Raw genomic sequence first — 24,857 nt, forward strand, 5'->3', positions numbered from 1 at the left:
CTGCAAAGCAGTTTTTAAGGGTGTGTCTATATATTGTGCGCAGAGTGTGCTGCCTAAGCGCATCATCTGTAGTTGACTGAGGAGATGTTGTCCGTGGTGTGTTTCAGCTCCAGCGGGCGGTGGCCGTGAAGCGCGTGGTCCAGGATGTGCTGGACCGCTCGCCCCGGCTCCAGGCCCTGACCCCGCCCAAGACCCGGGAGGTGGTCCAGTGGTGCCGGCAAAGGGGGTACACCCCGCCGGACCCCGAGCCCCAGCGCCGGGACGACGAGGAGTCCATGGAGGACATCCTCACGCAGATAGACAGCGAGCCTGGTGAGTCTCCAGCCCGCCGGCGTCAGAGGATCAAGTTGTTATGGTTTTCACTTGGACTAAGTCGTCGCAGAAATCGGTGTGTCCCCAATCAACGCCCAAAAACATGATGCTAGAGTATCACAGGTACATACAACTAATGGTAGCATGTACAATCAGAGTTGTGGCCAAAAGTCCAAATGGCTTTGAAATAATCTTGTTTTGTTCTGTAAAGAACTTTGCAGCAGCCTGCTTTCGAAAGGTCATTATGATTGCATGGCTGGAAAATATATGGGCTGAAGAAGCCGATTGTATGGGAGCTGCTTGTTTAATGGTTGTCAACGCCCACCGTTAAAGGCCTCATCAAGCCGTCCTAATGAGTGTGGGAGCAGGCTAGGCCAGGCAGCCTTCACTGTGTAGCTGCTGTTCACAGGTAGGGCAGCTAATTAGACGTACGCTTTGGTGATGGACAGGACTGCTTTGGTGTTTGGTGACTCAACACCCTTGCATAAGAGTGTACGACTCATCACTACCTACCCGTGATGGCTGATCTCTCTCTGGCTATCTGTCTGTCTCTCCGTCTCTCCACTGCACCATGTGGCAGAGAGGATAGGAACAAGGCTCTATTTAAATCAGTGTTGCTGCCTTCTACCGAAGCTCTTCTGTAGTTTGACGCCCACACATCAAACCGGCGTGCGTCCAGAAAGCAGATGTGTAAGCTTGCCCAGATATTTTGTATTTACATGCTAATGAAGCTCAATTATTCTCTCTCCATCGCCACATTTCTCTTTCTCTCTACCTTTGTACCGCTCTGTACCCCTCTATCTCTACCTCTCGAACTACCTCTGCCTCCCGTTCTCTCTCACCCACTCACCAACTCACTCCCACTTCTCAATTTCCTCTTATTCTCCATTTCCACCCCTCCCAACTCCTCTCCCTCCCTTGTTCTTTCCTTCATTTCCTTTTGCTTTTGCTTTCTTCTTCCCCCCCCTCCCTCCCTCCCTCTGTGCCCTCCCTCTGTGCCCTCCATCCCCCGTGCCCTCCCCTTCCCTGCCTCCATGTCCTCTCCCCCCCCCCCTGTCGTGCCCCCCCCTGTGTTGCGGCTGCAGAGTGTCCGTGCACTCTGGGCAGCAGCGAGGAGCTCCTGCAGCGGGTTGAGCAGATGCAGGCACTGCTGAAGAAGGAGCCCGAGGAGCCCGACAACGAGATCGTTGACATCGTCACGGTGACGCCGGCCCGCCACCGGCTCAAGGAGGTCAAGGAGGAGGAGCCGGAGTCGGAGCCCGAGCCCAGGTTCTTCCTGGGCCCCTCCCCCTCGGACCAGTTCATCCAGGAGACAGCGCAGCAGGTGAGCCGCGGCGACCGGCTCATTCTGGTTCAGAATTGCTCTTCAGGAGAGTGTTTGTTGGATTGAAGCAGCCCCACGGTGGGGTTGGCTTAGAACTCAAATATAGTTTTTTGTCGTTTTGTTTTGTTGATTCTGCATCAAAAATGACATACCTCCAATTATCCCTTCCATCTTTTCAATCACGTATTTGAAAATAATACATCAGATCCCCCCCCCCCCAAGGGCCTTGTAGGTGATTCGTTATTGTGTCCTAACCCCGCCCTCCTCCTTCAGATCGGCGTGGCCTTCCAGCCAGTGGAGGTGGAGAAGAACGTGTTCGCCCCGCTGGTGGAGGCCATGATCCTCAAGGTGCGTGTTGTGACTGCCGTGACGGGAGAGCGGAGTACCGCCCCCTATATCCCTGACCTCACCCCCACCTGTCCTCCATCACCATGAAGGACACGCCCACGATTATGCATGACTCCACTAAGACCATGCATCACCTTGAACGGTGCAGGGTAAAGAATAGGGCTGCTGAGCTAATGGTGTGTGTGTCTCTCACTCCCCAGGCGACAGAGCAATTTGCGAGTGACATCCTGAGAGAGGCCTTGGCCGGGGCGCACGCTAAATCTCCCCAGAACAGGTGAGATGTGGCTCGGGCGCTGTCGTCCTTCTCTAATGATCAACCGTCTGCTATTACCTCCTACGTCGTCTACGTCTGCTGCTGCTGTTTTGGCTTTGGTTTCATGACAAGGGGACAGGATATATACCAACAATCACTTGAATGCACACATTGTGTCTGAACAACAAAGGTAATCTGTCCTGTTGTTATTTTTCGTTAGGGACTTGAAGAGTGCACTACTAAAATAGTATTTATTCCCTAAAAATTATCCATCCTTAGGTGGCTGAGCCCTTGGTTCTCATTGGTCCTCGCTCATGTCTTGCAGGGTTCCCAGGGAGATCAGTGCCAGTAACCTGCACCAGGCTGCAAGCAGCATCCCCACCTGTGACTTCCTCACCAACGTCCACATGGGCTACCTGTCCAAAGACGACTGACAAGCCCCCGCCCGCCATCACATCACCCTTTGAACCTGAACCAGGAATGACTAAGACACACAAACGGACTGTCGAGAGACTGCCTGCACCCGTGGCGACCACACGTACGTGTGTGTGTGTGTGTGTGTGTGTGTGTGTGTGTGTGTGTGTGTGTGTGTGTGTGTGTGTGTGTGTGTGTGTGTGTGTGTGTGTGTGTGTGTGTGTGTGTGTGTGTGTGTGCGTGTGTGCGTGCGTGCGTGTCCCACTTGATTCTGCTCAACAGCTGATCAAGTGGGGAACTGACAAAAGAAACCGACTAAATGCCACTGCAGGGGGCGGGGCTATGTACCATGGGGGGGGGCAATCATGTGAAGCTCTTCACTTCAACAACCAATCAGGGGCGCTCAATAGACTTTAACTGAGAAACGTACACAACGAGACAGATGATAAGGAGTTGGGATAAAAAGCTGCATAACCGTTGGCCTCCATGGGCGACTTCACCTGCTTTATGGACATCAGACAAACACTAGCAGTACTGTATTCACTCGTTGACTGTAAAAGGGCTCTGCTTTTCCTTTTCATAACTGCCACATGGAACGATGTCACATTACCTTTTTAGAGTAGAGGGGTACTGTTGTTTTAGTCCATATCCATGGGAGAAGGGAAGTGTTTCGGGGACGTGTGTCTTATACATTTGGATTTAATTTATTTGTTCTCCCCTCACGATCATGCACATTATAGCAAAATTATTGTGGTGAAACGTGTGGAACGTATGTTACTGGCCATGTCGGTTGACAGCTGATATAGATTATGGTTGAGAGCAGTTCCCAGTTAGGAATTATTGGCATTTCCTAATGTAATGAGTTTAAGTGATGTTGTTTTTCATGGGCACCCATCGATCTGGAACGACGAGCATGTTATGGCATGCCTCAATCTAGAGACGCCTCTCTGGCATCCATGTTTACTGGACATGATGGGCTAGCAAAGCTATGATTGTGAGTCTGTATGATTGGCAGTGAGTTGTCCGGGATGGGCCAGTGATGCTTGCACAGGGTTGGGTTTTTACGTGCGATAGCTTACTCTAAACAGAGTGTTATCCGTCGAAAAGAGAAAATCTATGCTCTTCAGCCTTTACTTGCAACACTGGCCTGATGGAAATGTCACATATACCTAACGACACCGTCAGCTAAACAATTTAATTATTAACTATTACTGAGGCTGCTGGCTGACTTCTGCAGTCCATGGAATAAGCCACTTAACAAGTCCTACTGTTAATGTTTTGTGTGTGTGGGTGTGTGTCTGTGTGTCTGTGTGTGTGTGTGTGTGTACTCTCCATAACTAATGAGGTTTGAAGGTCAGTGAAAAGGTCGTTTTTTTAAAGTATTTTTAGCACCCTAATGTATCACCCATAACCTGTACCCAGTGTATATGATCAAGATAACTCAGATGAAGGCATTCTGACTTATTTTTATACCGATGCGCGCCAGCAGTGATGTCCTCATGGTGATGTCGGTGTGTGTGAGTGTCAGGTGATCAGTTGAGTGTCGGCTGTATGTTGAGTGTTGCTGAGGGTCGAGACCTTGTGTTAGGGGTTTGTGGGGTGGGATTAATATTTGTATTACGTTAATATGTGAATGGGGGGAGAGTTGTGGGCTGGGTGATCGTCCCATGTTGTGACCGACTGTGTGGAAAATACCTGTGAAAAGAACAGTGTATTTTCTTTCTTTTCATTTTTCAGTGCACAAATCTAATCCATATTCTTGTAATAAAAAAGTAAAAACCTCTTGTTAAAGGAAGTGTTGTGTGTTTAATTACGATAAGATAGGATTGTGTTTAGATAAGATAGGATTGTTAATGCCGACTGAGGGAGATGGATGTAAAATTGGTAAAACCAGGCATGGTTGTGTATAAGAAACCTATATTAAGCTCTTATGGTATTACTCTAAAGGTAATGCTTAAAGGTCCCATGACATGCCACCAGGTGTAAGTGTGATTAGCCTTACAAGCCGTTTTGAAAATCTGCTGACTGCCGACTGATCTATCCGTCACACATCTAGGTGGACACGCCCACTTGTGATGCCATAAGGGGCAGATATTCTAAACGGCTTGTAACGGCTAATCACACCACACCTGGAGGCATGTCATGGGATCTTTAAAATGTGTATTGTAACCGTGTCCAAAATAATGGCAAAGATGGCACATTTCTCACATATTTCCCTTTTATTTTTTTTAAACAACAAATTTACAAAATCATAGATGGAGCCGTACTTTTTCAAGTGTAAACTAATGAAATATAACCTAAATATTTTACATATTTTTTCCGCTAATAAAATACTACCAGGTTTCTTGACACTAAAGGGCAACAAAGTGCATTGAGCATAAACACAAACCATGACGTATGCACTTTTTTTTTTTTTTTTACAGCAGATCAACCAACCATCCACAAGAAACTGACATTTAATCAATCAGGCGCACACACACACACACACACATCCACACACACACACACACAAGAACTACACACCAACACACGGAGCAGCCATGGAGTCGTGCGCCAACCAAGCTGATGCGATAAAGAAAATGTTTATTAATGTTAGTTTTTCTTTACTCAAACTATTCCCTAACATGCATATTTAAATACCACAGACGGTAGTAGCAGAACATATCAGGAAAGGATTTGCTTTTCATTCATTCTGTGCTGAATCCTGAAGAGGCGACAGACCTCTACAGACAATCCCCCACCCCCACCGGCTCACTCTATACAGCCACAGCCTACAGTCCCCCTTGCATAGATTAATAATGGTGTGGAATGAACGGAGGACATTTCTTCCTTGTTGGTGCGGGGGATTTCAGCCGGCCGAAGCGGATTGGCTGGTGCGCGTCGTTTTCTGTGGTGTTTTTAATGTCGGTCAGATGTTGAAGACTCTGGAGCCACTATGAGACAGAGCGGAGGGGTTTGGAGACAGCTTAGTCCTCACGAGGTTGTCCTGTCAAAACACACGCACACATTTAGATACTGAGATGACTACGAGAGGGAAGAGGCACATCAGAGAAGCAAGGTTCACTTGGGTCTGTTCGGTCTGCTGATGCAGTAAAAAAAAATAGAATCGTGACTATACCACGTGGTAGACCGGGTCTGCCGGCTTGGCATGCCAGCCAGGCTGTCCAAGACCATCATCTCTGATGTCTGACAACACCCATGCATTTCTGCTTGGTCAACACTAGCTGTGTCAGTGGCTGGTCAGTGCGTCAGTAGTGACCTCAGTAGAAACCTGGTCAGTGTCTGGCGTGGTGGAACTGTGCTGATCTGAATCACATCACAAAACTTGAGTGCGTTTGTTTTGTGACCTCTCTCCTTGTTGCAGATTGGGGGTTAGTGTGCGTCATCTATATTTGTCTTCCTCATACTATAATTTTAGTTGTATCCCTCAGACTATATGGGTCATAAAACTTTACCATTACTTTTGCAAATACATAAATACTCAAGTAACATTTCTCTAATTTCCTCTATATATTCGTCAATTTAAAATGACTTAATCAGTGCTTACTATTATTAGTATTAAAATGTATACTATTGTAAAGTGCTGGTTTACATAGTGTACACTGTTAAGCCCAGTGATTCCAGTGGTCCAGCTGAATCTGTGTGATTACACACCATGCACCGGAAGGTGAAGTCACTGCATAGTGTAGGATGAAGGACATTTTTCAAGTTGCTGCGGGATAGTGTGTCAGTGTGTGTGAGTATGCACCGTCTTATCTCCTCACACACACACACACACACACACACTTGTTTGTGCTCTTCCAAATCTTCCTCCTTCTAAATGAGATTCTCGCTCAAGAGTAGTGCAACGTGCAGCAACATCACATTTCAGCAGAGAGGCACATAAATCCATCCTCTGTTCTTACTCACTATCTCTTTTTCCTCCCCCCTTCTAAATCTCTATCTGCATGAGTTTGGTCACATCTCTTTTTCCTCTGTATCTCTCTCACTCTCACCCTTGCTCTCTCTAGCATTCTCTCTCTCTCTCTCTCTCTCTCTCTAGCATTCTCTCTCACTCTCATCCTTGCTCTCTCAAGCATTCTCTCTGTCTCTCTCTCTCTCTCTCTCTCTCTCTCTCTCTAGCATTCTCTCTCTCTCTCTCTCTCTCTAGCATTCTCTCTCACTCTCATCCTTGCTCTCTCAAGCATTCTCTCTCTCTCTCTCTCTCTCTCTCTCTAGTATTCTCTCTCTCTCTCTCTCTCTCTCTCTCTCCCTCTCTCTCCCCCCCTCTCTTGTCCCAGGCAGCGTGGGAAACGCGAGAGGCAGGGAAAGGAGAGGGAGAAAGTGAAGGAGTGTGTGTAGGGAGGAAGGGAGGGCGCCAAACAAAGAAAAAGCTGGTTGGGCTTGAGAGAGGGGGGAGGGGCGAGGGGGTCCTGAATCATGATGGGAAGAGAGAAAGGGGGATGAAAGAGGGGAAGAAGATGCGGGATGCGTTTCACCACTCTTCTTCCTTTGCATGTAAGCCGCGTTGCAGTCAGCAGTATCGAGACTGGAGGCGGCGTAACACGACTCATCTCACAGAGCGAGGAGCGTTTCCTTGGACTGAGTTCTGGGAGAGCCTTTCCGAACGTAAGCCCTATATCAACGGGCTTGCAAAGACACACTAAGGAAAGAAACTGCTGCGATACTCATTCTGTTGACAAAACGAATGGCCTGTTCCAACCACCCTCTGCCTGTCCACGACACACAGTGGTGATTACACAGTACAATACACACCCAATGGGCTTCTAAATCAGTCTGCCTGAGTTTTCTGTCAGGTGTTAAAATACACTGTTACTGGCACTCGTTTCACATCCCACAATCCTTTGCAGCAGCATCCCTTAGCATTTAGCGGATTAAAGGAAACATGCCAAGTTTTCCCAGAACAAATGTATTTGTGGTGTTGGACCAATATAGACTATTTATTCAGTGTGAATTCAATCTGGCAAATTGTTCATAAGAGTAATGAGGTGTTAATCTCTTGAAGCCTCAACCCTTCCGTTATGGAAAGCTCATTGAGTCTGAGGATGTCGTTTCTAAACATGATTCATGGAAGGGGGGGGGGGGGGCGTCAGCTGCGGTTCAATGCTGGTCCAAGGTTAGCAGTTGTGTTTGTGTATTGTGTTGTTTTTTTAAACACATCAATAGAAACTCATGCTGTGCCCTGCCTCACGCACACATGCAGGCACGCACAATGGCAACCAAAGTGGTACGTGACACGCTGGTGGGGGAGACAGTAATGAGTCGGGCCCCCGGAAGGGTTGCTGCTGTCTGGGGCCAGTTATTATAGCTCAGAGGCAGTTCACCAGTCTGGAAATAGTGTGATGTATTGACTGATGCACCCTAGACATTTGACTGAGTTAGTGTAAAGTGAGTGTATGGATAAAGGCTTAACACTTCCTACCGATAGGCACCAGGTTCGATCCCCAGCATCCATACTTTTGATGCTTAATGCGCTGAACTTCCTCCTGACCTACATGCAGCTGAAGCCACTTTTGACATTGCTTTGGATTTAGAATTTGCTGAATGACGAAGTCGATGCAGGTATTTTGTGATTTGAAGCGTAAATGTTGAAAAATAGGGTAAAGGATTCAGGTGTATTAAGTGTGGTTCTGTTGGATGTTATCTGTAGAGGACTCTCAGTTCTACAGGTTTGCAGGAGAGTGCATCCTATCTTTTTTGGAGTTGGAGGAGTGAATCGGCACTCTCTCAACTGGGGCAGGGGTATTAATACACTGTGTGACCTGCAAATGACACCAATCATCCAGCATCACAGTCAGAACACAGGGCCAATGGCTGAATCAGGCGGAGCCACTCAGACTGCGTACACACAATACAACGCAACGCAATACAAAAGAATGCAGTAAGCATCTCTGTAACTGTTCCACAACATTTTGTTAGAAATATGTTTTTAAAGGAGACACTGGTCATGAAAGCAAGATTAGCGACTAGCTTCTACAGGTTACAACCCTTTACTGGCAGATTGCTAGGGAGACTATAATCGTTCCTTACAGTTTCACTACAGCCACCACCAGCTACGGACGAATGGGGCTGTCGGAGCGGTGAGCTCACGGTAATCTCGTCAGAAAAAAAAGAAAAGGTCACAGTGTATCTGGTCATATTTATTAGTGCCCGGCCTCTAAAGCAAAATCCTCTTTGCCCTCGTTGTCCTGTACGATTTCACTGAGGTCCCATTTAATCTAGCCCCCCCTCCATCCACTGTCCACCCAGATCAGCTTCAGCCAGAGAACACACAAAACAAATCTGGGCCAAAGATTTGTAAAATCTAGCGTAACTATTTGCTTGATTTCCTTTTTTCCTCTTCTCACGGCAGCAGGCAGCCCCCTTTTTTTTAAACTTTCCAGGTCGGAGCGGAACAGGGGAGCCGATGGAGTGTTACCTAATGCAGGGAGCTGGCCTGCTTTCAAACAGCTGGGTCACTTTGAGCCGTGTGGAGGGACTGTAGCACTTCTCTAAAGACGACTCAAGGCCCGCAGGCTACAGCGGCCCACCTGGGAGATCATGGTGGGCCGACGACGATGAGGAGCAGGCTGCGATTCAAACTCATTGAACCTCCTACAAAAAATAAACCCACCTTTTGACCCTTTAGTTGAATACAGCGTAAATAGCTTCTATCGGTTTTTGGCTTTTTCAGGCAGTAAATGTCGGCGCTGTGTTCTTGAGAAAGAAGTTGTGTTGTTTTTGGCAATGTCCTTTCATAGAGTTTTCAAAGACCTTTTCAATTGATGTGACATTCAAAAGGAAAGAAAATAACATGAAATAGCAGGGCATGAAGGACAGCCAATTGAAAGGTGTGTTTTGTTTTCAAGAACGAAAAGTCACTCTTTGTGCTCACCTCTGTGCTGAGGTCGTTCCTCTCAGACAGCTGGTTCTGCCTGAGGCCGGGAGGGGCGGCTGATCCAGTACGCCCGGTCTGGAGGAGAGGGGTCAGGGTCGGCGTGCAGGGCTGCATCACAGAGCCGGGCGGCGCGGCGGGAACAGTGGTGGTGATGGGGGTGGTGGTGGGGACAGAGGGGGGGGGGGCGGGGGCTCTCCCCGCTGAAGGCAGCCTGGTAGCTGGTCTCAGGAGTCAGCTGGCCCGCCTGGCCCTGGGAGCCCATGTAGGGAGAGGACTGGCTCCTCCTGGTGCTCTTGGCTGGTTTGGCCCCTGACCACCCCCTGTACTCTTGTCTGGTGGAAGGGAAGGGCAGATGTTTAACAATCATATTTTCGTTTTATTGGTTTCTGAAGAAAGTGGTTGGGACCAACAATGAACATATTCGGGGGGTGGGTTAGGGGGTTTATGATGGATGATTAAGCCTATGTAGCTGATGATAGATTGAAAAAATAAGCAAACGACTATTAAACAGTTTATAACCAGAACTGTTACCATTTGCATTTTTAGCCGAGCCACTACCACATCTTCAATACCAGCTAGCCCAGTTAACAGTGGGAAGTAATTAATAATGAATGATTGCATCTCATTAATCATCAACTGAAGCAGATGTATAACCTCGCCATGTTGTCTTGCAGTGGATTAGATAACTGGCTGTGCTAAATAGTCAATTTCAGACGGTGTGCAAAGCGACAGCTTCTACAATTCAAACGTGTGGTTCTGAAAGGACAGCGTTTGGAGAGAAACATGAGACAACCTGTATGAACTGGTACTGGCACTTGCTGCGTTTTGCGGTTCCGCCAACTTTTGGCCCCTTCCCCCCTCGTCCCTACGCCCCTGTGCAGGCTGACTGCCGGCGGCATTGTGACTGGGGTGACTGTTTACTGGACTGTCCGCCACAGTGGCCGACCTGTTGCCTCCGTTGCTAATCCAAGGGAAATTGTCCTTTCTGGGAATGGGCCAGGGTTTGAAATCCTGCGTGTATTGCGTAACAGTGGGAAAAGGCACGACGGGTGGATGGTAGTCCTCCCGGGGCTTGTAACCGAGCTCACGGCGACCCCTGAACGACTCCCGACTGGTCCCGATGTCATCGATGAGTGCCAGGGGGGGTCCACCACGGTGGTCCGGGGTGAGGGAGCTGCTGCTCCTGTGGATTCGGTCCGTGGGCACTTGTTTGGTGACGGATCGCACCTCCTGCTCCGCGATGTCGGAATAGTTTTGGATGGTGAGCGGAACCGAGAGATCGGATTTGTCAAACTGGTTCCAGAACCGAGCCAAACAGCAGACTCTACTGATGCACGGCCAAGCCATCCCCGGTTGTAGTTTTGCTAAAAAACGACAATAAATGAAGAAAAGAAAATAAATTGAAGAAAAAAAGAAGAGTGGTACGAAAAACAGAGATCAAACCTGACGTTGAAATATTCCCCAGACTTTGGCATGCAGGTCCATCCCTGTAGGAGATCGAACAGCGGACTGTTCAGCCCATGTCACAGCACCCAAATGCCAGCAGGATGAAAAAAACAAAAAAAAACAACTGAGCACATCGCGCACAATCTGTCCGGGACAGTCAATGAACAGACCCCCTCTCGCTGTCTGTGCTGGCCATCCGTCTTATCGGCTGGAACATGTAATAGAGCCTACGCTGTTTTTCCCCCCGTGCTTGTTGCGTTCTTTTACTCCCTAAAATCAAAGCTTTATCGACATATCAAAATAAATGATTACATGCCAAATGACTAGTGGGCTGTTATGTTAATTATAGTTCCACACCACAGGTGTCAGTTGTCGTTATGGTTGCAATGGGACTGCTGAGCTGGTGGTGGGGGTGTATAGAAGGTGGTGCCTTCTAAGGGTGCCCCCAATAATTGCATACAGCCCAGTGCACTGCATTTCTAAAGCTGATTCAGAAGTGTCAGATGTGTAAAGCTGTAGCTCAAAGAGCTGCCATGAGAATCTGGTCTTTGTTAATATATAGACCTAGACATATTGACAGATAAGAGCAAACTTGATTTTTGTTTTTGACACATTTCTTATTGGCTTATGAATGCATTATGTCCCATAATATGTAATCCACTACATTTTAAACGTTTGCTGTGTACACCAGTAGGCCAACCAATCTTGGATAGTCTTACAATATTAACGTTTTGAAACAGCTGGAATGTAACTCAATCTACTTTGGCAGAATAATAGTATATTTTTATTTGTTGAATTATCTAACGTTGAGGTAAAGAGATGACAACTGGCGGTCAGATACTACCATCTGCTGGGGGAACAAAAACATTACATCCATGCAAGGTCCATCGCCTTAACTTCAATGTTGGAATGTGACTGGCCAGTGGCACCCGCGGCGCTACCATTGGGCCCGGGCGGGCCTGGGACCACCCATTTTAGGTCCGGCCCCGCCCATTTTGACCGAGGCCTATAGTGAGTAGTGAGTGATTTTCATTCCAGCTGTTCATCCAATAAGCAGCCTGAGGAAAGCTTTGAGTAAAAGCTTCTCAGCCAATCAGCGGCTTCTACCCCACGGGCTGCAATACGCACGTTGATTATATTCTGGGCAACTCATCACCTGTACAGCAAAACTCTGACCTACAGAAATTATGGAATGACATACTGGACAAGCAAATGATGGAACTGAACACTCGTTTCAAGCCCGACACATACGGCTTTATGAGAGCCGCTGCTGCCTGCTTGCCTTGTCACCTTTGGTGACAAGGCTCTCATCCGGCCCGCCTGCGCGCACTTTTCCACTCCGGTGGAAGACGCAGAGTACAATGTGTTTGTGCAGCAGCTTAAAAGAAAGGCAAAGGCAAAACAAGACCATGAACGAGAAAAAAGAAACACTCGTAGAAGTACTCGACGCATGCCCCCGTGATATTTTCCCCAACATGAACAGCCTCCTCGCATTACCCATGACGACATGTACTGTCAATCGGATAAAAACAGGGACCAGGGCTACGATGTTGACAGATAGACTGCACTCTTTGTCCCTGCTTTCATTTGAAAGGGAATTGACTAATTCACTGGAATATCAAGAAATTCTTGCCGTATTCATCACGAAACCCCGCCGTCTCCTGCTGTAAGCCCCAAGTCCCACAAGCAAGTTTTAATTGAATTATGTGTATTTGTGATTATTTATGTTATCTCGGATTGTTATGCTTTTGTTTATATGGTTAGATATGTTATTCATTTAATTATTCTTAGGAAATAAGCTACAGGAGAAATCATTTTTGATCGTTTTCCTGGTGTTTGTGTTTAGCAGCTGTGTCAGATTCAATGCTGCCGTTATTTCATGTCCATACAGTTCTTTTGTCATTCTGAATTTATAAGAAACAGTTCAATAATTTTGGACAGTTCCCTGCCCGCCGTGCTGGGTAAATAAATGGAGAGAGAAACAGAACCTCCAAAGATATAATTCCGTTTCAGTCTTTTTGTGTATTGAACGTTCAAAAGAGCCAAGGTGTATGTCTTTGTCCGGACATCAACATAAGAGCCACACAGGTAGGCTACTGAGTCGCTGTCCTCAGTGCCGCAGAAAAGCGCTGAAACGGAGATGAAGGGGAACCCGGTTTTTATTTTTGGCTTGTTTTAACTGGCCCATCCAGTTTTCTGGAGGCCCACCCAAAATCAAAATCCTGGCGCCGCTAGTGGTCAGTGGTCACACATATACCAATACACCTAATGGTCAACTTTACCGACAGAGGTTCAGCGCATATGTATCCCGTATTCTGGTCAGTAAGGAATGGGACTACAGGTACAGTTGCTGTAAAATAAGGAGTGCCTACTTTTAAGTAAACTAGGTTTGTGAAGCAGTTGGATATTCTACTGCCTGATGGCTGTATATGTAATTCATCCTTATTGCCTATTGAGAAACATAAAATGTAAAAATGTATTCATTTCATGCTGCTAAAAGTCAGACTGTAAATAATGTAGACAATAATATTTTTTTGCTATTTCTTAAATTATTTAGTTTTCCAGTTTTGTGTGTGAGAAACGGCTATTGCACATCTGTAATTAGAGTTTATGCTTAATCTAAAAAAAAAAAAAAGATTCTATTTGAGAAAATATTTATGCTGCATAAAATGTAAAAATCATTCAGCCTCCGGTTTGGTGCTCCATTCTCTCTTGCGTAACTCCACTCTTCTAATCTTGCCACTGATGGTCTTTGGCAGCTGCTCCACAAACTCAATCTGGAAACATTGGATTGCAAACAGAGACAACATTCAATTTCAAGATCACCTTGTTTTAATACATTGTTAATGGCATGCATGTCTATAATGCTATCTAATGGTATGTGTGTATAATCACAGTCAATACCTTGCGTGGGTACTTGTACGGTGCCGTGACCTGTTTGACATGCGTCTGCAGGTCTGCCACCAGCTGGCTTTTATCGTGAGACTCGTATTCGGCCGTCAAGACGATGAACGCCTTCACCACCTGGGGGAGGAATGTATACTTAGCCTCTGGTCGGCCCAGTCTCTCAAAGTATTACTCCAGGAGGGGAAACAACATTATTGTGATAACTACATGGGCGTTGTGCGTACCTCTCCTCTGATTGGGTCTGGGCTGCTCACCACCGCCGACTCTGCGACGGCCTCATGTTCAATCAGAGCGTTCTCCACTTCAAACGGACCGATCCGGTACCTGAACCCCCAGAGTGAACTTCGTTCATTTATTCTTCCAATATTTTGCATCAACATCGAAAAAGGGGCCACTTTGAACCCCGGGAGTCACTCGTACCCAGACGAAAGGATGACATCATCGGCGCGTCCCACAAACCACAGGTAACCGTCCTCGTCCATGTACCCCCTGTCTCCGGTCAGGTAGAAGTCTGCCCGGTAACACTCTGCCGTCTTCTCCGGATCCCCCTGTGGCGGCCAGTGTTGAGAGGTCATTCACACAGTTGGACAAACATAGAAAGTTTGCCATTATCAATGCTCTAATCATTTTGCACGCACGCACGCACAGACACACAGACAGATAAACACACACACATACACAGAGACCCACACAGACACCCACACACAAACACACTGTGGTTAACAGTGCAAGGTGAAAACCAGTTTGTCGGGAGAAGCATAGGAGATATTAAGAGGTGTCTTGCCCAAAGACATCAATAAAGCATCAGAAGCCGGGATTGAACCAGCAACCGTCCAGATGCAAGGCAAATCAAACCAAACCTACTCACTGTGTATTCAGTAAAGAGACTCAAGGGCTTTTCTGGTTTGACTCTGACGCCAATGTTGCCCTCTGTTCCTTTGGACAGGGGAGTACCTTCCTCATCCACAATCTGACAGAAGAAATAAAAGCATGGATGTTGGTTTGTGTTTTGATGTCTGGTTCCTGAGGTCACGCTGGCTGTCTTAAAGGGCGTGGCCGTCCCTCACCTGCACATCATATGCTGGAGACGCCTTTCCTATTGACCCCGGCTTGATGCCCATCCCCTTAAAGGTACCGGCAATCAGGACCTATGAGAGGATTACGTTTGTATCAGGGAAAGCAATTCAGTTTTTGTTAACATAGAAGAGAATTTGGTATTTCCTCACCGTTTCCGTCTGTCCGTATCCTTCATAGATATGCAGTCCGGTGGCCTCCTTCCATTTCTGCATTACCTCTGGGTTAATGGGTTCCCCGGCACACACACAGTGCTGCAACGACCCAAAGCTGTACCTGAGGGAGAGAGAGAAATCCAAGGTTTGTGTTTTAACCGTGGCGGTGACCCAACAAGGCCCCCCTTTGATTTACTCTCACAGTAATTATGTAAACAACAAGAAGGCAACGGAACAGATTCTACCTACTTTGACATATCTTCTTGAATGAGCATGCGGTAGGCCGTCGGAGCAGTGCAGAACGTGGTGATGGGAAAATGGGACAACGTCTAAAGAATACAAAAAAGCAAAGCTGCTTAGCATTAACTGTTTCTGGCAGGAAATAAACATTTGGTTTAGTGTTGCGGATTGGAGGAAAAATATGTAGATTTTAATTGTTTCCTTAAAAAAAAGACCAGATCACAGGATCACAGGATAGAATAATTGGATCCATCTTCAAATCCCCGCCCTCCTCCTCCTCCCATCTGACCAGCCAACCAGGGCAGCGGCCGGCTCACCTCGAGCACGGTGGAGGCGTCAAAGCGGGGCATGCGGTGGACGAAGACGCAGGACCCCTGGATCCAGGCGGCGTACACGCTGCTCCAGGCCGTTTTGGCCCACCCTGTGTCGGACGTGTTCCACAGCACGTCCCTGGCCGTCAGGTCCAGCCAGTACCTCCGTTTCAGGAGAGGAGCCGCAGATGGGACGATGACGAAGATCATTAAAATAAACAATCACTGACAAATTAGACCTCAGAACGGTAAGTTCATGTTGAAAACAATCCAGTCACTCGGATTGTTAAATTCAGGATGGTATATTGGCTAGGGTGTTGGACTCCACAACCAAATGGTACTGGGTTCAATCCCCAAAGAACAGGAATATCCTTAAGAAAGGCATCCTCAAGCCCGATGACTATTCCTCCTTATAGACCATGCTAAATTACAAATAGTTACATTTCTAAACAATGTCACTCAATATAATTCAATCATGGAGGGATAGAGCTTCTACAACTCACTTTCCATTGACAGTCAGGCCGATCCCAAAGCTGCATTGGCTGTGCTGGGTCATTTTAGGAGACCCTGTTGTGCCGCTGGTGAAGAAGATGCTCATGGGGTCATCTCTGGGGGTCTTCACACAGACATGGTCGCTGGACACGTTGCTAAATCAAAGCACAACATAGACACAACTACTGGTAATAACAAAAGCAATCATTGAATGCCGTCTGAATGTAGTTTTTAATAATTAAGGGTCTTTTATTTTCTGGACAGTGAAGTGTTTAGCATGTTGCAATCCAAGCTGAAAGTTAGTGGGTCTTATCCCCACTGGCCAGAGCCAACCTGTATGCATCATTCTGCAAGATGCCTCACCCCCTGAATCTGTGTTATGACATACATCTGAATTCACAAATTCACAAAGAGGCTTTGGATGTGGGCCACTTTGAGCCAAATGAGTACATAATACTATGTTTGTTTTGCAGCTTACCTCATCAGATCCTGGAGGTTTCTCCAGCCGTCTCGCCTGCTGTTGGAGTGAGACACTATTATTTTACAGCTCAGGGCAGGGCACTGGGGGGCCACCTCATCCACCAGTGGGGCCAGGGACTCGTCTGTGACCACACATTTGGCCCCGGAGGTGCGCAGCCGGTGAAGTATGTCTCTGGCAGTCAGCTGACAGGTCCCTGGCAGAAGCACAGTGCCTGGGGACATGGAAACCCGTTATGAGCCATTTGCTGACATACTTCAGAGACGTTTGACCTCTTGAGAAGGCTCTCTTGGTTATTCTAAAACTTTGTGTAATTTTAAATGATTTGTCAGGACATAATACTGCCCCATTATAATAAAACTAGTTTGCAAACATACTTTTACCCACTGTGACTAGATAGTGAACAGAAAGTTGAGTCATGGAAGTGGCCTTAATTCATACTTTTGTAAACAGTTACCTGTTCGGAGGCATGCGATATTGACCAGCCACCACTCTGGAATCCTGGGCAGCATCAGGAAGACGCGGTCCTGTTGCCTGAGCTGACAGAGCTCAGTGAAGACATTGGCCAGTTTCCTAGAGTGGAAGCCCAGCTCCTCAAAGCTCCACTGAACCTCCCTTCTCTGGCCATCTACCCACCAGAGCGCAGGGTTAGATGCTCTGCCGCCAGCCTCAAGAAGTAGGGGCAAAGTCAAAGTCAGGGTTACTTTTGATTACTTCACATGTCCCAGACATACAAAGGAATCGAGAAGACGTTTCTCAATATCTCACAGTGAACAGATAAAGTGCACAGTCATAACAGATAAGACAAGACATTTCAGAGTGCACAACAGATAGGGACATTTATTAATATTAAAAAGATAGACAATAAAATATAAGAGTCTACTATGTACTGTATATGTAGGAAGTAGCAGCATAGATTTCTGTAAAAGTTAAGTGGTAGTGCAAAATAGGCAGTAATGGCAGCAAAAGTTCTGTAAGATATATTTGTAACAGTAATAACATAGATATGAATTTGTTGAGTCTGTTCCTTAATTTAAACCAAATACTTTTACAATGCATTTCACTATCATAGCCACACACACACACACACACACACACACACACACACACACACACACACACACACACACACACACACACACACGACATGTTACAGTTTCATAATAACATGTCAATGTTTAGAGTAAAAATAAAAAGTTACCTTTTCTTTTTCTGTCCACTTGTCTAAGACATCTTCTGCAAAATTAAAATGCCCAGAGATTTGGGGGAATTTGAATTCATGTTTAATGGTGTCATAGTCAGTAAAGTTTTTAGGATGACATGCCTTGTGTGTATGGCTGTCTCTGGTTATTATTCTCGGGTGGCTTCTGGTTGGCTCCTTAAGAATAAAACGTAGGTCAACTAGTCTCTTCATCTAGGAGAAACAAAACCAACAAGGCAGATAAATCATTAGGCATTCATGTTATTTTTTGCATCTGACAATTATCTTATCAAAGTACATAACTTAGGATATAAAGAAAGCAACGTTTACCTCGAAATACTCAGAATAACCTTCCGCGTGGGTCGTTTGTTGGTCTGAACATACTTTGCATGAGAACAATGTCTAATCCAAATCCCATATCGCCAAAACATTGAGTCAATAATTCACTGCGCACAATACTTCATGCCCCGCCTCTTCTTCAGTGGTGATAAAAAGCGATCCCAGATGCAATGCACTCGATTAAGCCAATAAGAAGTTTTATCAATAGAATACATTAAACATCACATTGATTTACAAACAAACACGCTCGTTTTTTGCAGACGCTCCTCAGAAATACATTGACCCAGTCACCACCGCAGTAAGGGGGCGTTCTACCCACAATGCCTTGTGACCTGCTGGGAGCGAACACAACACGTGGAGTCACTCCGCTCCACCGGGATTGGACCACAGGGAGTGGAAACTTCGTAAGTGTCTTTTTTTAGCCATGCTAGAGGTTCTATGATGTCCATCCATGTCTGTATGGAGTGGGAGGGGATAATAGGTCGTAGCATTTGTGTGTGATCGCGTTACATTAACAGCACTTGTGGCTAACAGATGTTAGCTGTGAGTGTCCAGTGGATTCTCCCGCATACCGTGACACTCAGTCAGGGTCTCCCTCAGGGAGACCCGAGGGCTGTCATAGTATCAACGGACCTCCAAGTACTAATGTTGATTATTAAATTGTAGGAAACCACATGTGTGTGAATGGTGATAACATGTAACATGACTAGACGTATGACACAAACGGTCCCAAAGTGGACGTTTTCAGACTAACGCATCAAAGTTGTATATGTGCTTTATAAGGGTTTAGTAAAGTGTCAGCAACATGTGAATGCAATTGAAACATGGGCGATGAAGGTACTGAATAATGTTTCCTCCCATACACCTAACTTAATTGTTTTGGTCAAAGTACAGACAGCATGGATCATCTGCCGGATGACAACCGGCGGTACAAGGACGTGGACTACTGGGACGAGAGGTACCGGGTCGAGCAGAGCTTCGACTGGTTCGGGGACTTCTCCAAGTTCAAGCATCTTCTGGAGAACCTGATCCACAAGGATGACTCTATCCTGGTGCTGGGTTCGTACACCTTTTACTTACGTTTTGCGATTACAATGTAATGACACTGGTAGCCTGACACTTTGGGTCGATTACTTTTACCCCAGTATTTTAATTATTTTTTCTTCAGATTACTCTAATATAATTGACAACCCGATTATGAGACACAATGATATAATGACATTGCAAATGGACACTCTGATACAAACATTGATATTGTCACTTGGCACATGATCCGTAAGTTACGTGAACTTATAAAGATGGAGTTCTGGCAAAGGGTGTACTTTTGTCTAGTTTAGCTTATTGAACCTGGTAATTGTAAGCTTGGATTTCTTCATAAAACGATTGCGCTCGTTTTTTTTAAAATCAAATTGTAGAACATTTCCGCCAGATGTCGCTATACCATAAAGATCAGAAATATGAGGATAATATTTTGCTCATATCTGACTCGGATACAGTGTGAACACCACAAATCACATGGACTCTGATCTTTTCCTGATTTTGTTGCTTATAATTTAGATCATGATCTCTCACAATTATTTTTTTTAAATAAAAACAATTATTGTAGTCATTTACCTGATACAGATTGAAACAACAAAAATATGATGGTGGCTGATACAGGAAGCACATCAGCTTTGGACAACAAAACAGGAGTAATAACAATCAACCACAGTCTCTTCTCTTCTCTTATTCACACAACCAGTATCTTTGTGTGTTTTCTGTGCATAAGATAAAAGAGGTAGGTAGGCTTCTTAAAATGTAAACCAGAGTAAAGAAAACAAGCCTGTCAACATTTTTAGGTTTCAGTGAGGAATGAAGACGTGACAATATTCTCCTGGAACTAAACACCCTTTCTGAAAGGGAACTTGTTGCAGGAATGAAGAGGTGTTTGCTTGTGCAGAATCCCAAACTAAACATTTGAGAGAGATACAACTGCATTATATTCATTGTATTGTATTCACTTACCACACTGCACATTAAGATTGGCTTGTTGATGATTGAGAACATCACACATTTTGGTATTTTTTGAAGTGGAATATCCTGAGCTGGGAAACTTGCAGTGCATGCTCTTTTGCCTTTTAGACCTACTTATATATGTGAAGTGATCCTCTCAGCCTTGACTCGCATGAAACCCAAGCAGAGGAACAGGTTGAATGTGGAGGACAGCCTGGTTGTAGCTGTAGACACACTGCCCCCACAACCATCAAAGCTTATGAAAGACAAACAGGCTCAAGTCTTTCATTAACTCAAGTTACTCATCAAAGGAGTTTAAACTGCAACTGGGTGTGTCTGAATATATTTTTTCCACGCATAATAAGTGTAAATAAGTGCAATCAGTAGTGTTAGTTACTAAAGTTTATTATGAGGACATTTGGGGATTCATCAATATGCATGGGGTAATACTTGAATGACAAAACAGCTCAAGGGGTTCATAAGACAAAACAAAACAGCTCAAGGGGTTCATGGGACCACTGCTCTAGATCGCCATAGGTCAAGACTCTACACAGGCGAGAGTCACTGAATACAAACATGGAAGGCAGCTGCGATGATGGTGCTCAGTGGAGGAATGCGAGTTCATCTGATCACCATGTTGCTGTGGTTCCTACAACATCATAATTAATGTTGCTGCAGGAATATCGTTGCAACTGACAAATCAGCTGTGCTATTAGCAGTTTAATATTATATTTTAATGCATGCTTTATAATTACATTGTGATGTGTCCTAGGATGTATTTAAATTTGTTCTTTATTCTAACAATATGATACTGTATATCCAGTAAGCAGTTATTCGGCAGATGGTAGTGATGGATGGTCTGCTGCTGTACCCCTCAACGACGCTAGGGGTCTCTAGTGGTCCATCATTACTGTGAATGCACTTTGTTTATCTATGCACAGTGGCCCTGTGTGCTTGAGGGAGGGGCCTTGTTAATTTTGTGTCAAGTAGTGGCAAGCTTTCGCGTGTGTTGGAGAGTTTGTGAGGAGGTATTATTGGTATTCTTTAGAGTGCAGATAGCTCTTGTTTTGGTTCTTTGTTTCCCGTTTCTTGCACGTTTTTGTACTGCGAGACGAGAGCTTTACGGATTCGCAATTTCGTTAGAGAAGGATGTCTTTATTATCTTCATTGTAAACATGGTTGAATAATAACTCGGCTATTCCTATTCTGTTCAGGGTAAAAGCATATATTTTCTAGCTCCGGTATAAGGCACCTTTTACCATTTTGATACACTCGATTTGTGTAGCAATCATCACATTACCATTCTTAATTTATCAAGAAACATACACACACACACACACACCCATCCGTAGCACAGTGCGGCACGGTGACACCCCTGCAGTGGCGCTGTGAGTAGCATTAAGGGCCAATGTTTATTTCTAAAAAAAATACATAGAACCATCGGTGTGCTTGTGTCCTCCTGCATCACACTGCAGCAGAGCCAGGGCCAGGGCAGACTGCGGCGTGCATACTGATGTCCGACTCCAAGGTGAGCAGCGACAATGGCTGAGTGCTCTCATCTCAGGACCACGTTGTTCTCCGGGGAGCCGTCCAAACGCACATGATCCGTCGTACGGGGCATGCATGCCCTGCTGCTGCGGCTGGTCCCCTCTCAGAGACGGACACGCAGCTACCTTTCTGCTACTCTCACCGTGTTTACGATGAGTTTTCTTTAATAATGTTTGTTAGAACATTGGGATATCGTTTTTTTTTCACCTCTTATATTTATTATCATTGCTGTCCGACTGCAGTTGAAAAAAAACCCAAGCCACTTTAGATTGATGAGAACAAAAACAGAAGCAAAACCATAATATATGAATAAGTTACAAAGAGGGTTGTTTAAACTTCCTGCTGTGACACCCTCATTTCTATTCAAGTGCATCTCATCTTATCACATAACGCAGGGACAGACAGAAACACACACACCTGCTGAGGCCAAGGGGGATTCGTAGGCTACCAGGCCCACTGTACACATCTCGCTTTAGTAATGAAATGCTATGAATAGATTCCCTTTGTCGCAACCCTTATCAGTTCTCATGTTGAAATCATCCCTGGCCAGGTCCCATGAATCAGACGGACGATGGGCCTCATCTCAACTGACAGGGCAGGAATTAGCAGCACCGCGGCGGAACGCCATTTAACTGTAGGGCAATGAAAGAAAGGGGCGGGGACGGCATGAGACTCTGGGAAGGGGAATCTTTGCGCCAGTAGATGGAGGTCACTTCCATTAGACTAATCTACACAAAGATGGTGGGGGGGCGGGGGAGATGTACTGCAGGCGTCCGACGGGTTCAACCGTCTCTTTTCCCATTTGCTCTTCTCCCTGTCTGTTTCGCTCTTCTCCACTCCTTTTCACATTTTCTTCCCGCTGAATCCGTCCCTGTCCAATGTTTTTTCTTCCAAGAACATGAACGTGGCTGTGGTGGATCCGAGCTGTGACCTTATCACCTTAGCATGTTCTTAAAAGAAAAAACTGCTCCCATCATCACCACTGTGTATTTAGCGATGTCTTTGTGCTGCATCCTGTTTTGATTTGATTCTATACGGCGCTGCTCACCCACTTGTGTCTGCCGCCTCCATTCCTCTCTTTTTCTCTCCCCGCCGCTCTCTCTTTGCCCCGCTCTCTCTCATTGTTGCTCCCACAAGCTTGTCTGCTCTCTGTTGGTTTGTTTGTCATTGTGCCACCTCTCTCTCTCTCTCTCTCTCTCTCTCATTGTCTGGGTGTCAGGAATCCCTCCTGCCCTACTCCCCCCCTTCGCCATACACTCCCTCACCCACATCTGTGCTCGGCTGGCCTCTTTTCGTTCATTCTTCGTTCGTTCGCTCCGTTGTTCTTTAGATTGTGACCACATAACCGTCTACAGCTAATTAATAAAGAAACTGTTGGAGCAATCAGAGGTGAACACATTACACAGGGCAGTACTTGTATTGTATTTGTATCGTTCATTTAGATTTCACAATACATGGATGTCAACATAGCCCAAAATTAGAAGTTGGCTTAAGTCCCAGCCACAGATGGAACACATACACTTGAATGGTACACCTTTACAGTGTGTGTGTGTCTGTGCATAGCCTTTCACAGTACCTCTGTGGATGACATATGGATGACAACATTACGGAGGCATTAACGATCATCAAAAGTAACGCGCCTCCTGTTCCTGCCTGCCACTGCTTTTTACGACTCTCTGGGCGCCCAGTATAGTGATCTAATGAGTTAAGATCTCCCAGGGTCAGAGCTGCTCGGCCCTCACCCCCCTGGGGGGGCCTGAGCGATGATGTAATCACTCACTTGCCAGCGCGGCAGTGGAGGGGGCGGGCTGATGATGGTGGACGGAGGGTAGGAGGGGATAGCCTCTGGGTTGCAAGCCTCTTTCACATAATGTTCCCTCTGCACTTCTGCATCACTACACCTGGTTGCTATGATATCATGTCTCCTGACTCAAGGGGGGGGGGGGGGGGGCTTTGGGGGGAGACACTGGATGTGACACATTATGAGTCAATACTGATTGCAGGAGTTTTACCTTTTAGCCCTACCATGCACAGAGTAAATGTGAACAGCTGTTCATTGGACGCGTTTCTACATTTGCTTGCGTTGTTGACACAGTTTGGCAGACTGCATCCGTTTGTGCAAGAGAGGTCCCGGAATCAGGTTTGCGTACCTCTGCGTACACACGCGCAGACGTCCCCCATACGTACCATGTGACGTGTAGCAATACAGGATGCTTTGAGTCTGACCCATGCCTGACATGCGTGCGTCCCTTTTTATAGTCCACCTAGTGACATCATCGTGGCCCTGCGGAGAGTCTTAATCAGTATTTATTGGCCTCAGCTGTTGTGCGTCTATTTGCCAGCACGATTAGGACATCAGACCCACATTCAATTACCGTTTCCTATTGTTGCCAGGATGTAATCGGCCTTTGCTCTCACCCATATCCCCCCCTTGAATCCCATGAACACAGATGCATACATACACAAACACACCAAACACTGAGTACCACCAAACGCGATGCTCATTGAACGACAAGACACGGACCCAACCTCACTGTTTGAGAGAGGGCAAAAAAAACTATCTGTCTATATTTCTTGCTCTCTCATTATGCTCACCTCCTACAGCTCTGCATCTGTTCCTCTGATTGAGCCCTCGTTTGCAGGCAACACCGAGTGACACCCCCTTCACGCCACATGTCCCCACCGCCCGCCTTAGGCCAGGGCCGACAACCAACTCCCTCTCTGTTCCCCCCCCCCCCCCCCCCCACTTTGCTCTGAATTGCGAAGGAGGAAGTCAGCCACCACCATCTGGGCGCCTGTGGATCACCTTGAACTTAAATGGCTGTAAAGCGTGAGGCCAACGGGGGATCGGTGCATTGGTGTCCTTCATGGGTGGGAACTCGTGAAGCAGGGCGTGGTCTGAATAGAGGTTGAATGAGCGCCCAAGGCAAACGTTGGGCGGCGACAGTCCACTCGATGGCCTGACCCTCCTTCTCCACTGCGCTGTACCTCCTCTCTCGTTCCAAGAGTTTTAGGCAAAGGTACACCACTGCCCCTAACACTTCCCTCATCCGCTGCATATGCCATTGCCAGGTGTCCCTATGAATAATGACATCATCAAGGTAGGCAGCAGCGAACTCAGCACCCTGTCCCTAAGCCAACCCAAA

General features: G+C 46.3%; 4 protein-coding genes across 5 annotated transcripts in view; 2 read left to right on the forward strand and 2 right to left on the reverse strand.

The window, feature by feature from the left end:
• Positions 1 to 4,285, forward strand: part of yeats2 (YEATS domain containing 2) — a 29,667-nt gene extending 25,382 nt beyond the window's left edge. For both annotated transcript variants that reach the window (XM_079751137.1, XM_079751138.1), the window contains exons 26-30: positions 108 to 312; positions 1,398 to 1,636; positions 1,910 to 1,984; positions 2,185 to 2,258; positions 2,563 to 4,285. In XM_079751137.1, coding sequence (XP_079607263.1) covers positions 108 to 312; positions 1,398 to 1,636; positions 1,910 to 1,984; positions 2,185 to 2,258; positions 2,563 to 2,671 — 702 coding nt within the window. In that variant the 3' untranslated portion in view covers positions 2,672 to 4,285. The remainder of the gene's footprint in view (positions 1 to 107; positions 313 to 1,397; positions 1,637 to 1,909; positions 1,985 to 2,184; positions 2,259 to 2,562) is intronic.
• A 1,187-nt stretch (positions 4,286 to 5,472) lies between these two features.
• Positions 5,473 to 10,875, reverse strand: map6d1 (MAP6 domain containing 1; the record flags this gene model as incomplete). The annotated part of the gene is made up of 4 exons (XM_079750627.1): positions 5,473 to 5,637; positions 9,526 to 9,636; positions 9,773 to 9,860; positions 10,370 to 10,875. 4 exons carry the CDS (start codon positions 10,873 to 10,875, stop codon positions 5,560 to 5,562), a joined length of 783 nt encoding a protein of 260 aa, XP_079606753.1. The 3' UTR covers positions 5,473 to 5,559.
• Positions 10,876 to 13,263: 2,388 nt separating this feature from the next.
• On the reverse strand, positions 13,264 to 18,330 carry acsm3 (acyl-CoA synthetase medium chain family member 3). The gene is made up of 14 exons (XM_079751155.1): positions 18,163 to 18,330; positions 17,833 to 18,045; positions 17,089 to 17,299; positions 16,632 to 16,845; positions 16,165 to 16,308; positions 15,668 to 15,824; positions 15,360 to 15,439; positions 15,108 to 15,231; positions 14,949 to 15,029; positions 14,750 to 14,851; positions 14,302 to 14,429; positions 14,106 to 14,205; positions 13,879 to 13,998; positions 13,264 to 13,751 (listed from the first exon to the last, which is right to left on the reverse strand). The coding sequence occupies exons 2-14, from the start codon at positions 18,043 to 18,045 to the stop codon at positions 13,653 to 13,655; spliced, it is 1,773 nt and encodes a 590-aa protein (XP_079607281.1). The 5' UTR covers positions 18,163 to 18,330; the 3' UTR covers positions 13,264 to 13,652.
• Positions 18,331 to 18,509: 179 nt separating this feature from the next.
• ece2a (endothelin converting enzyme 2a) overlaps positions 18,510 to 24,857 on the forward strand; it is a 75,286-nt gene continuing 68,938 nt past the window's right edge. The window contains 2 exon segments of the mRNA XM_079750287.1: positions 18,510 to 18,575; positions 19,061 to 19,230. Coding sequence (XP_079606413.1) covers positions 19,071 to 19,230 — 160 coding nt within the window. The 5' untranslated portion in view covers positions 18,510 to 18,575; positions 19,061 to 19,070.

The sequence above is a fragment of the Pollachius pollachius genome (genome assembly GCF_949987615.1).
Source record: "Pollachius pollachius genome assembly, chromosome: 14".
NCBI classification, from domain to species: Eukaryota; Metazoa; Chordata; class Actinopteri; order Gadiformes; family Gadidae; genus Pollachius; species Pollachius pollachius.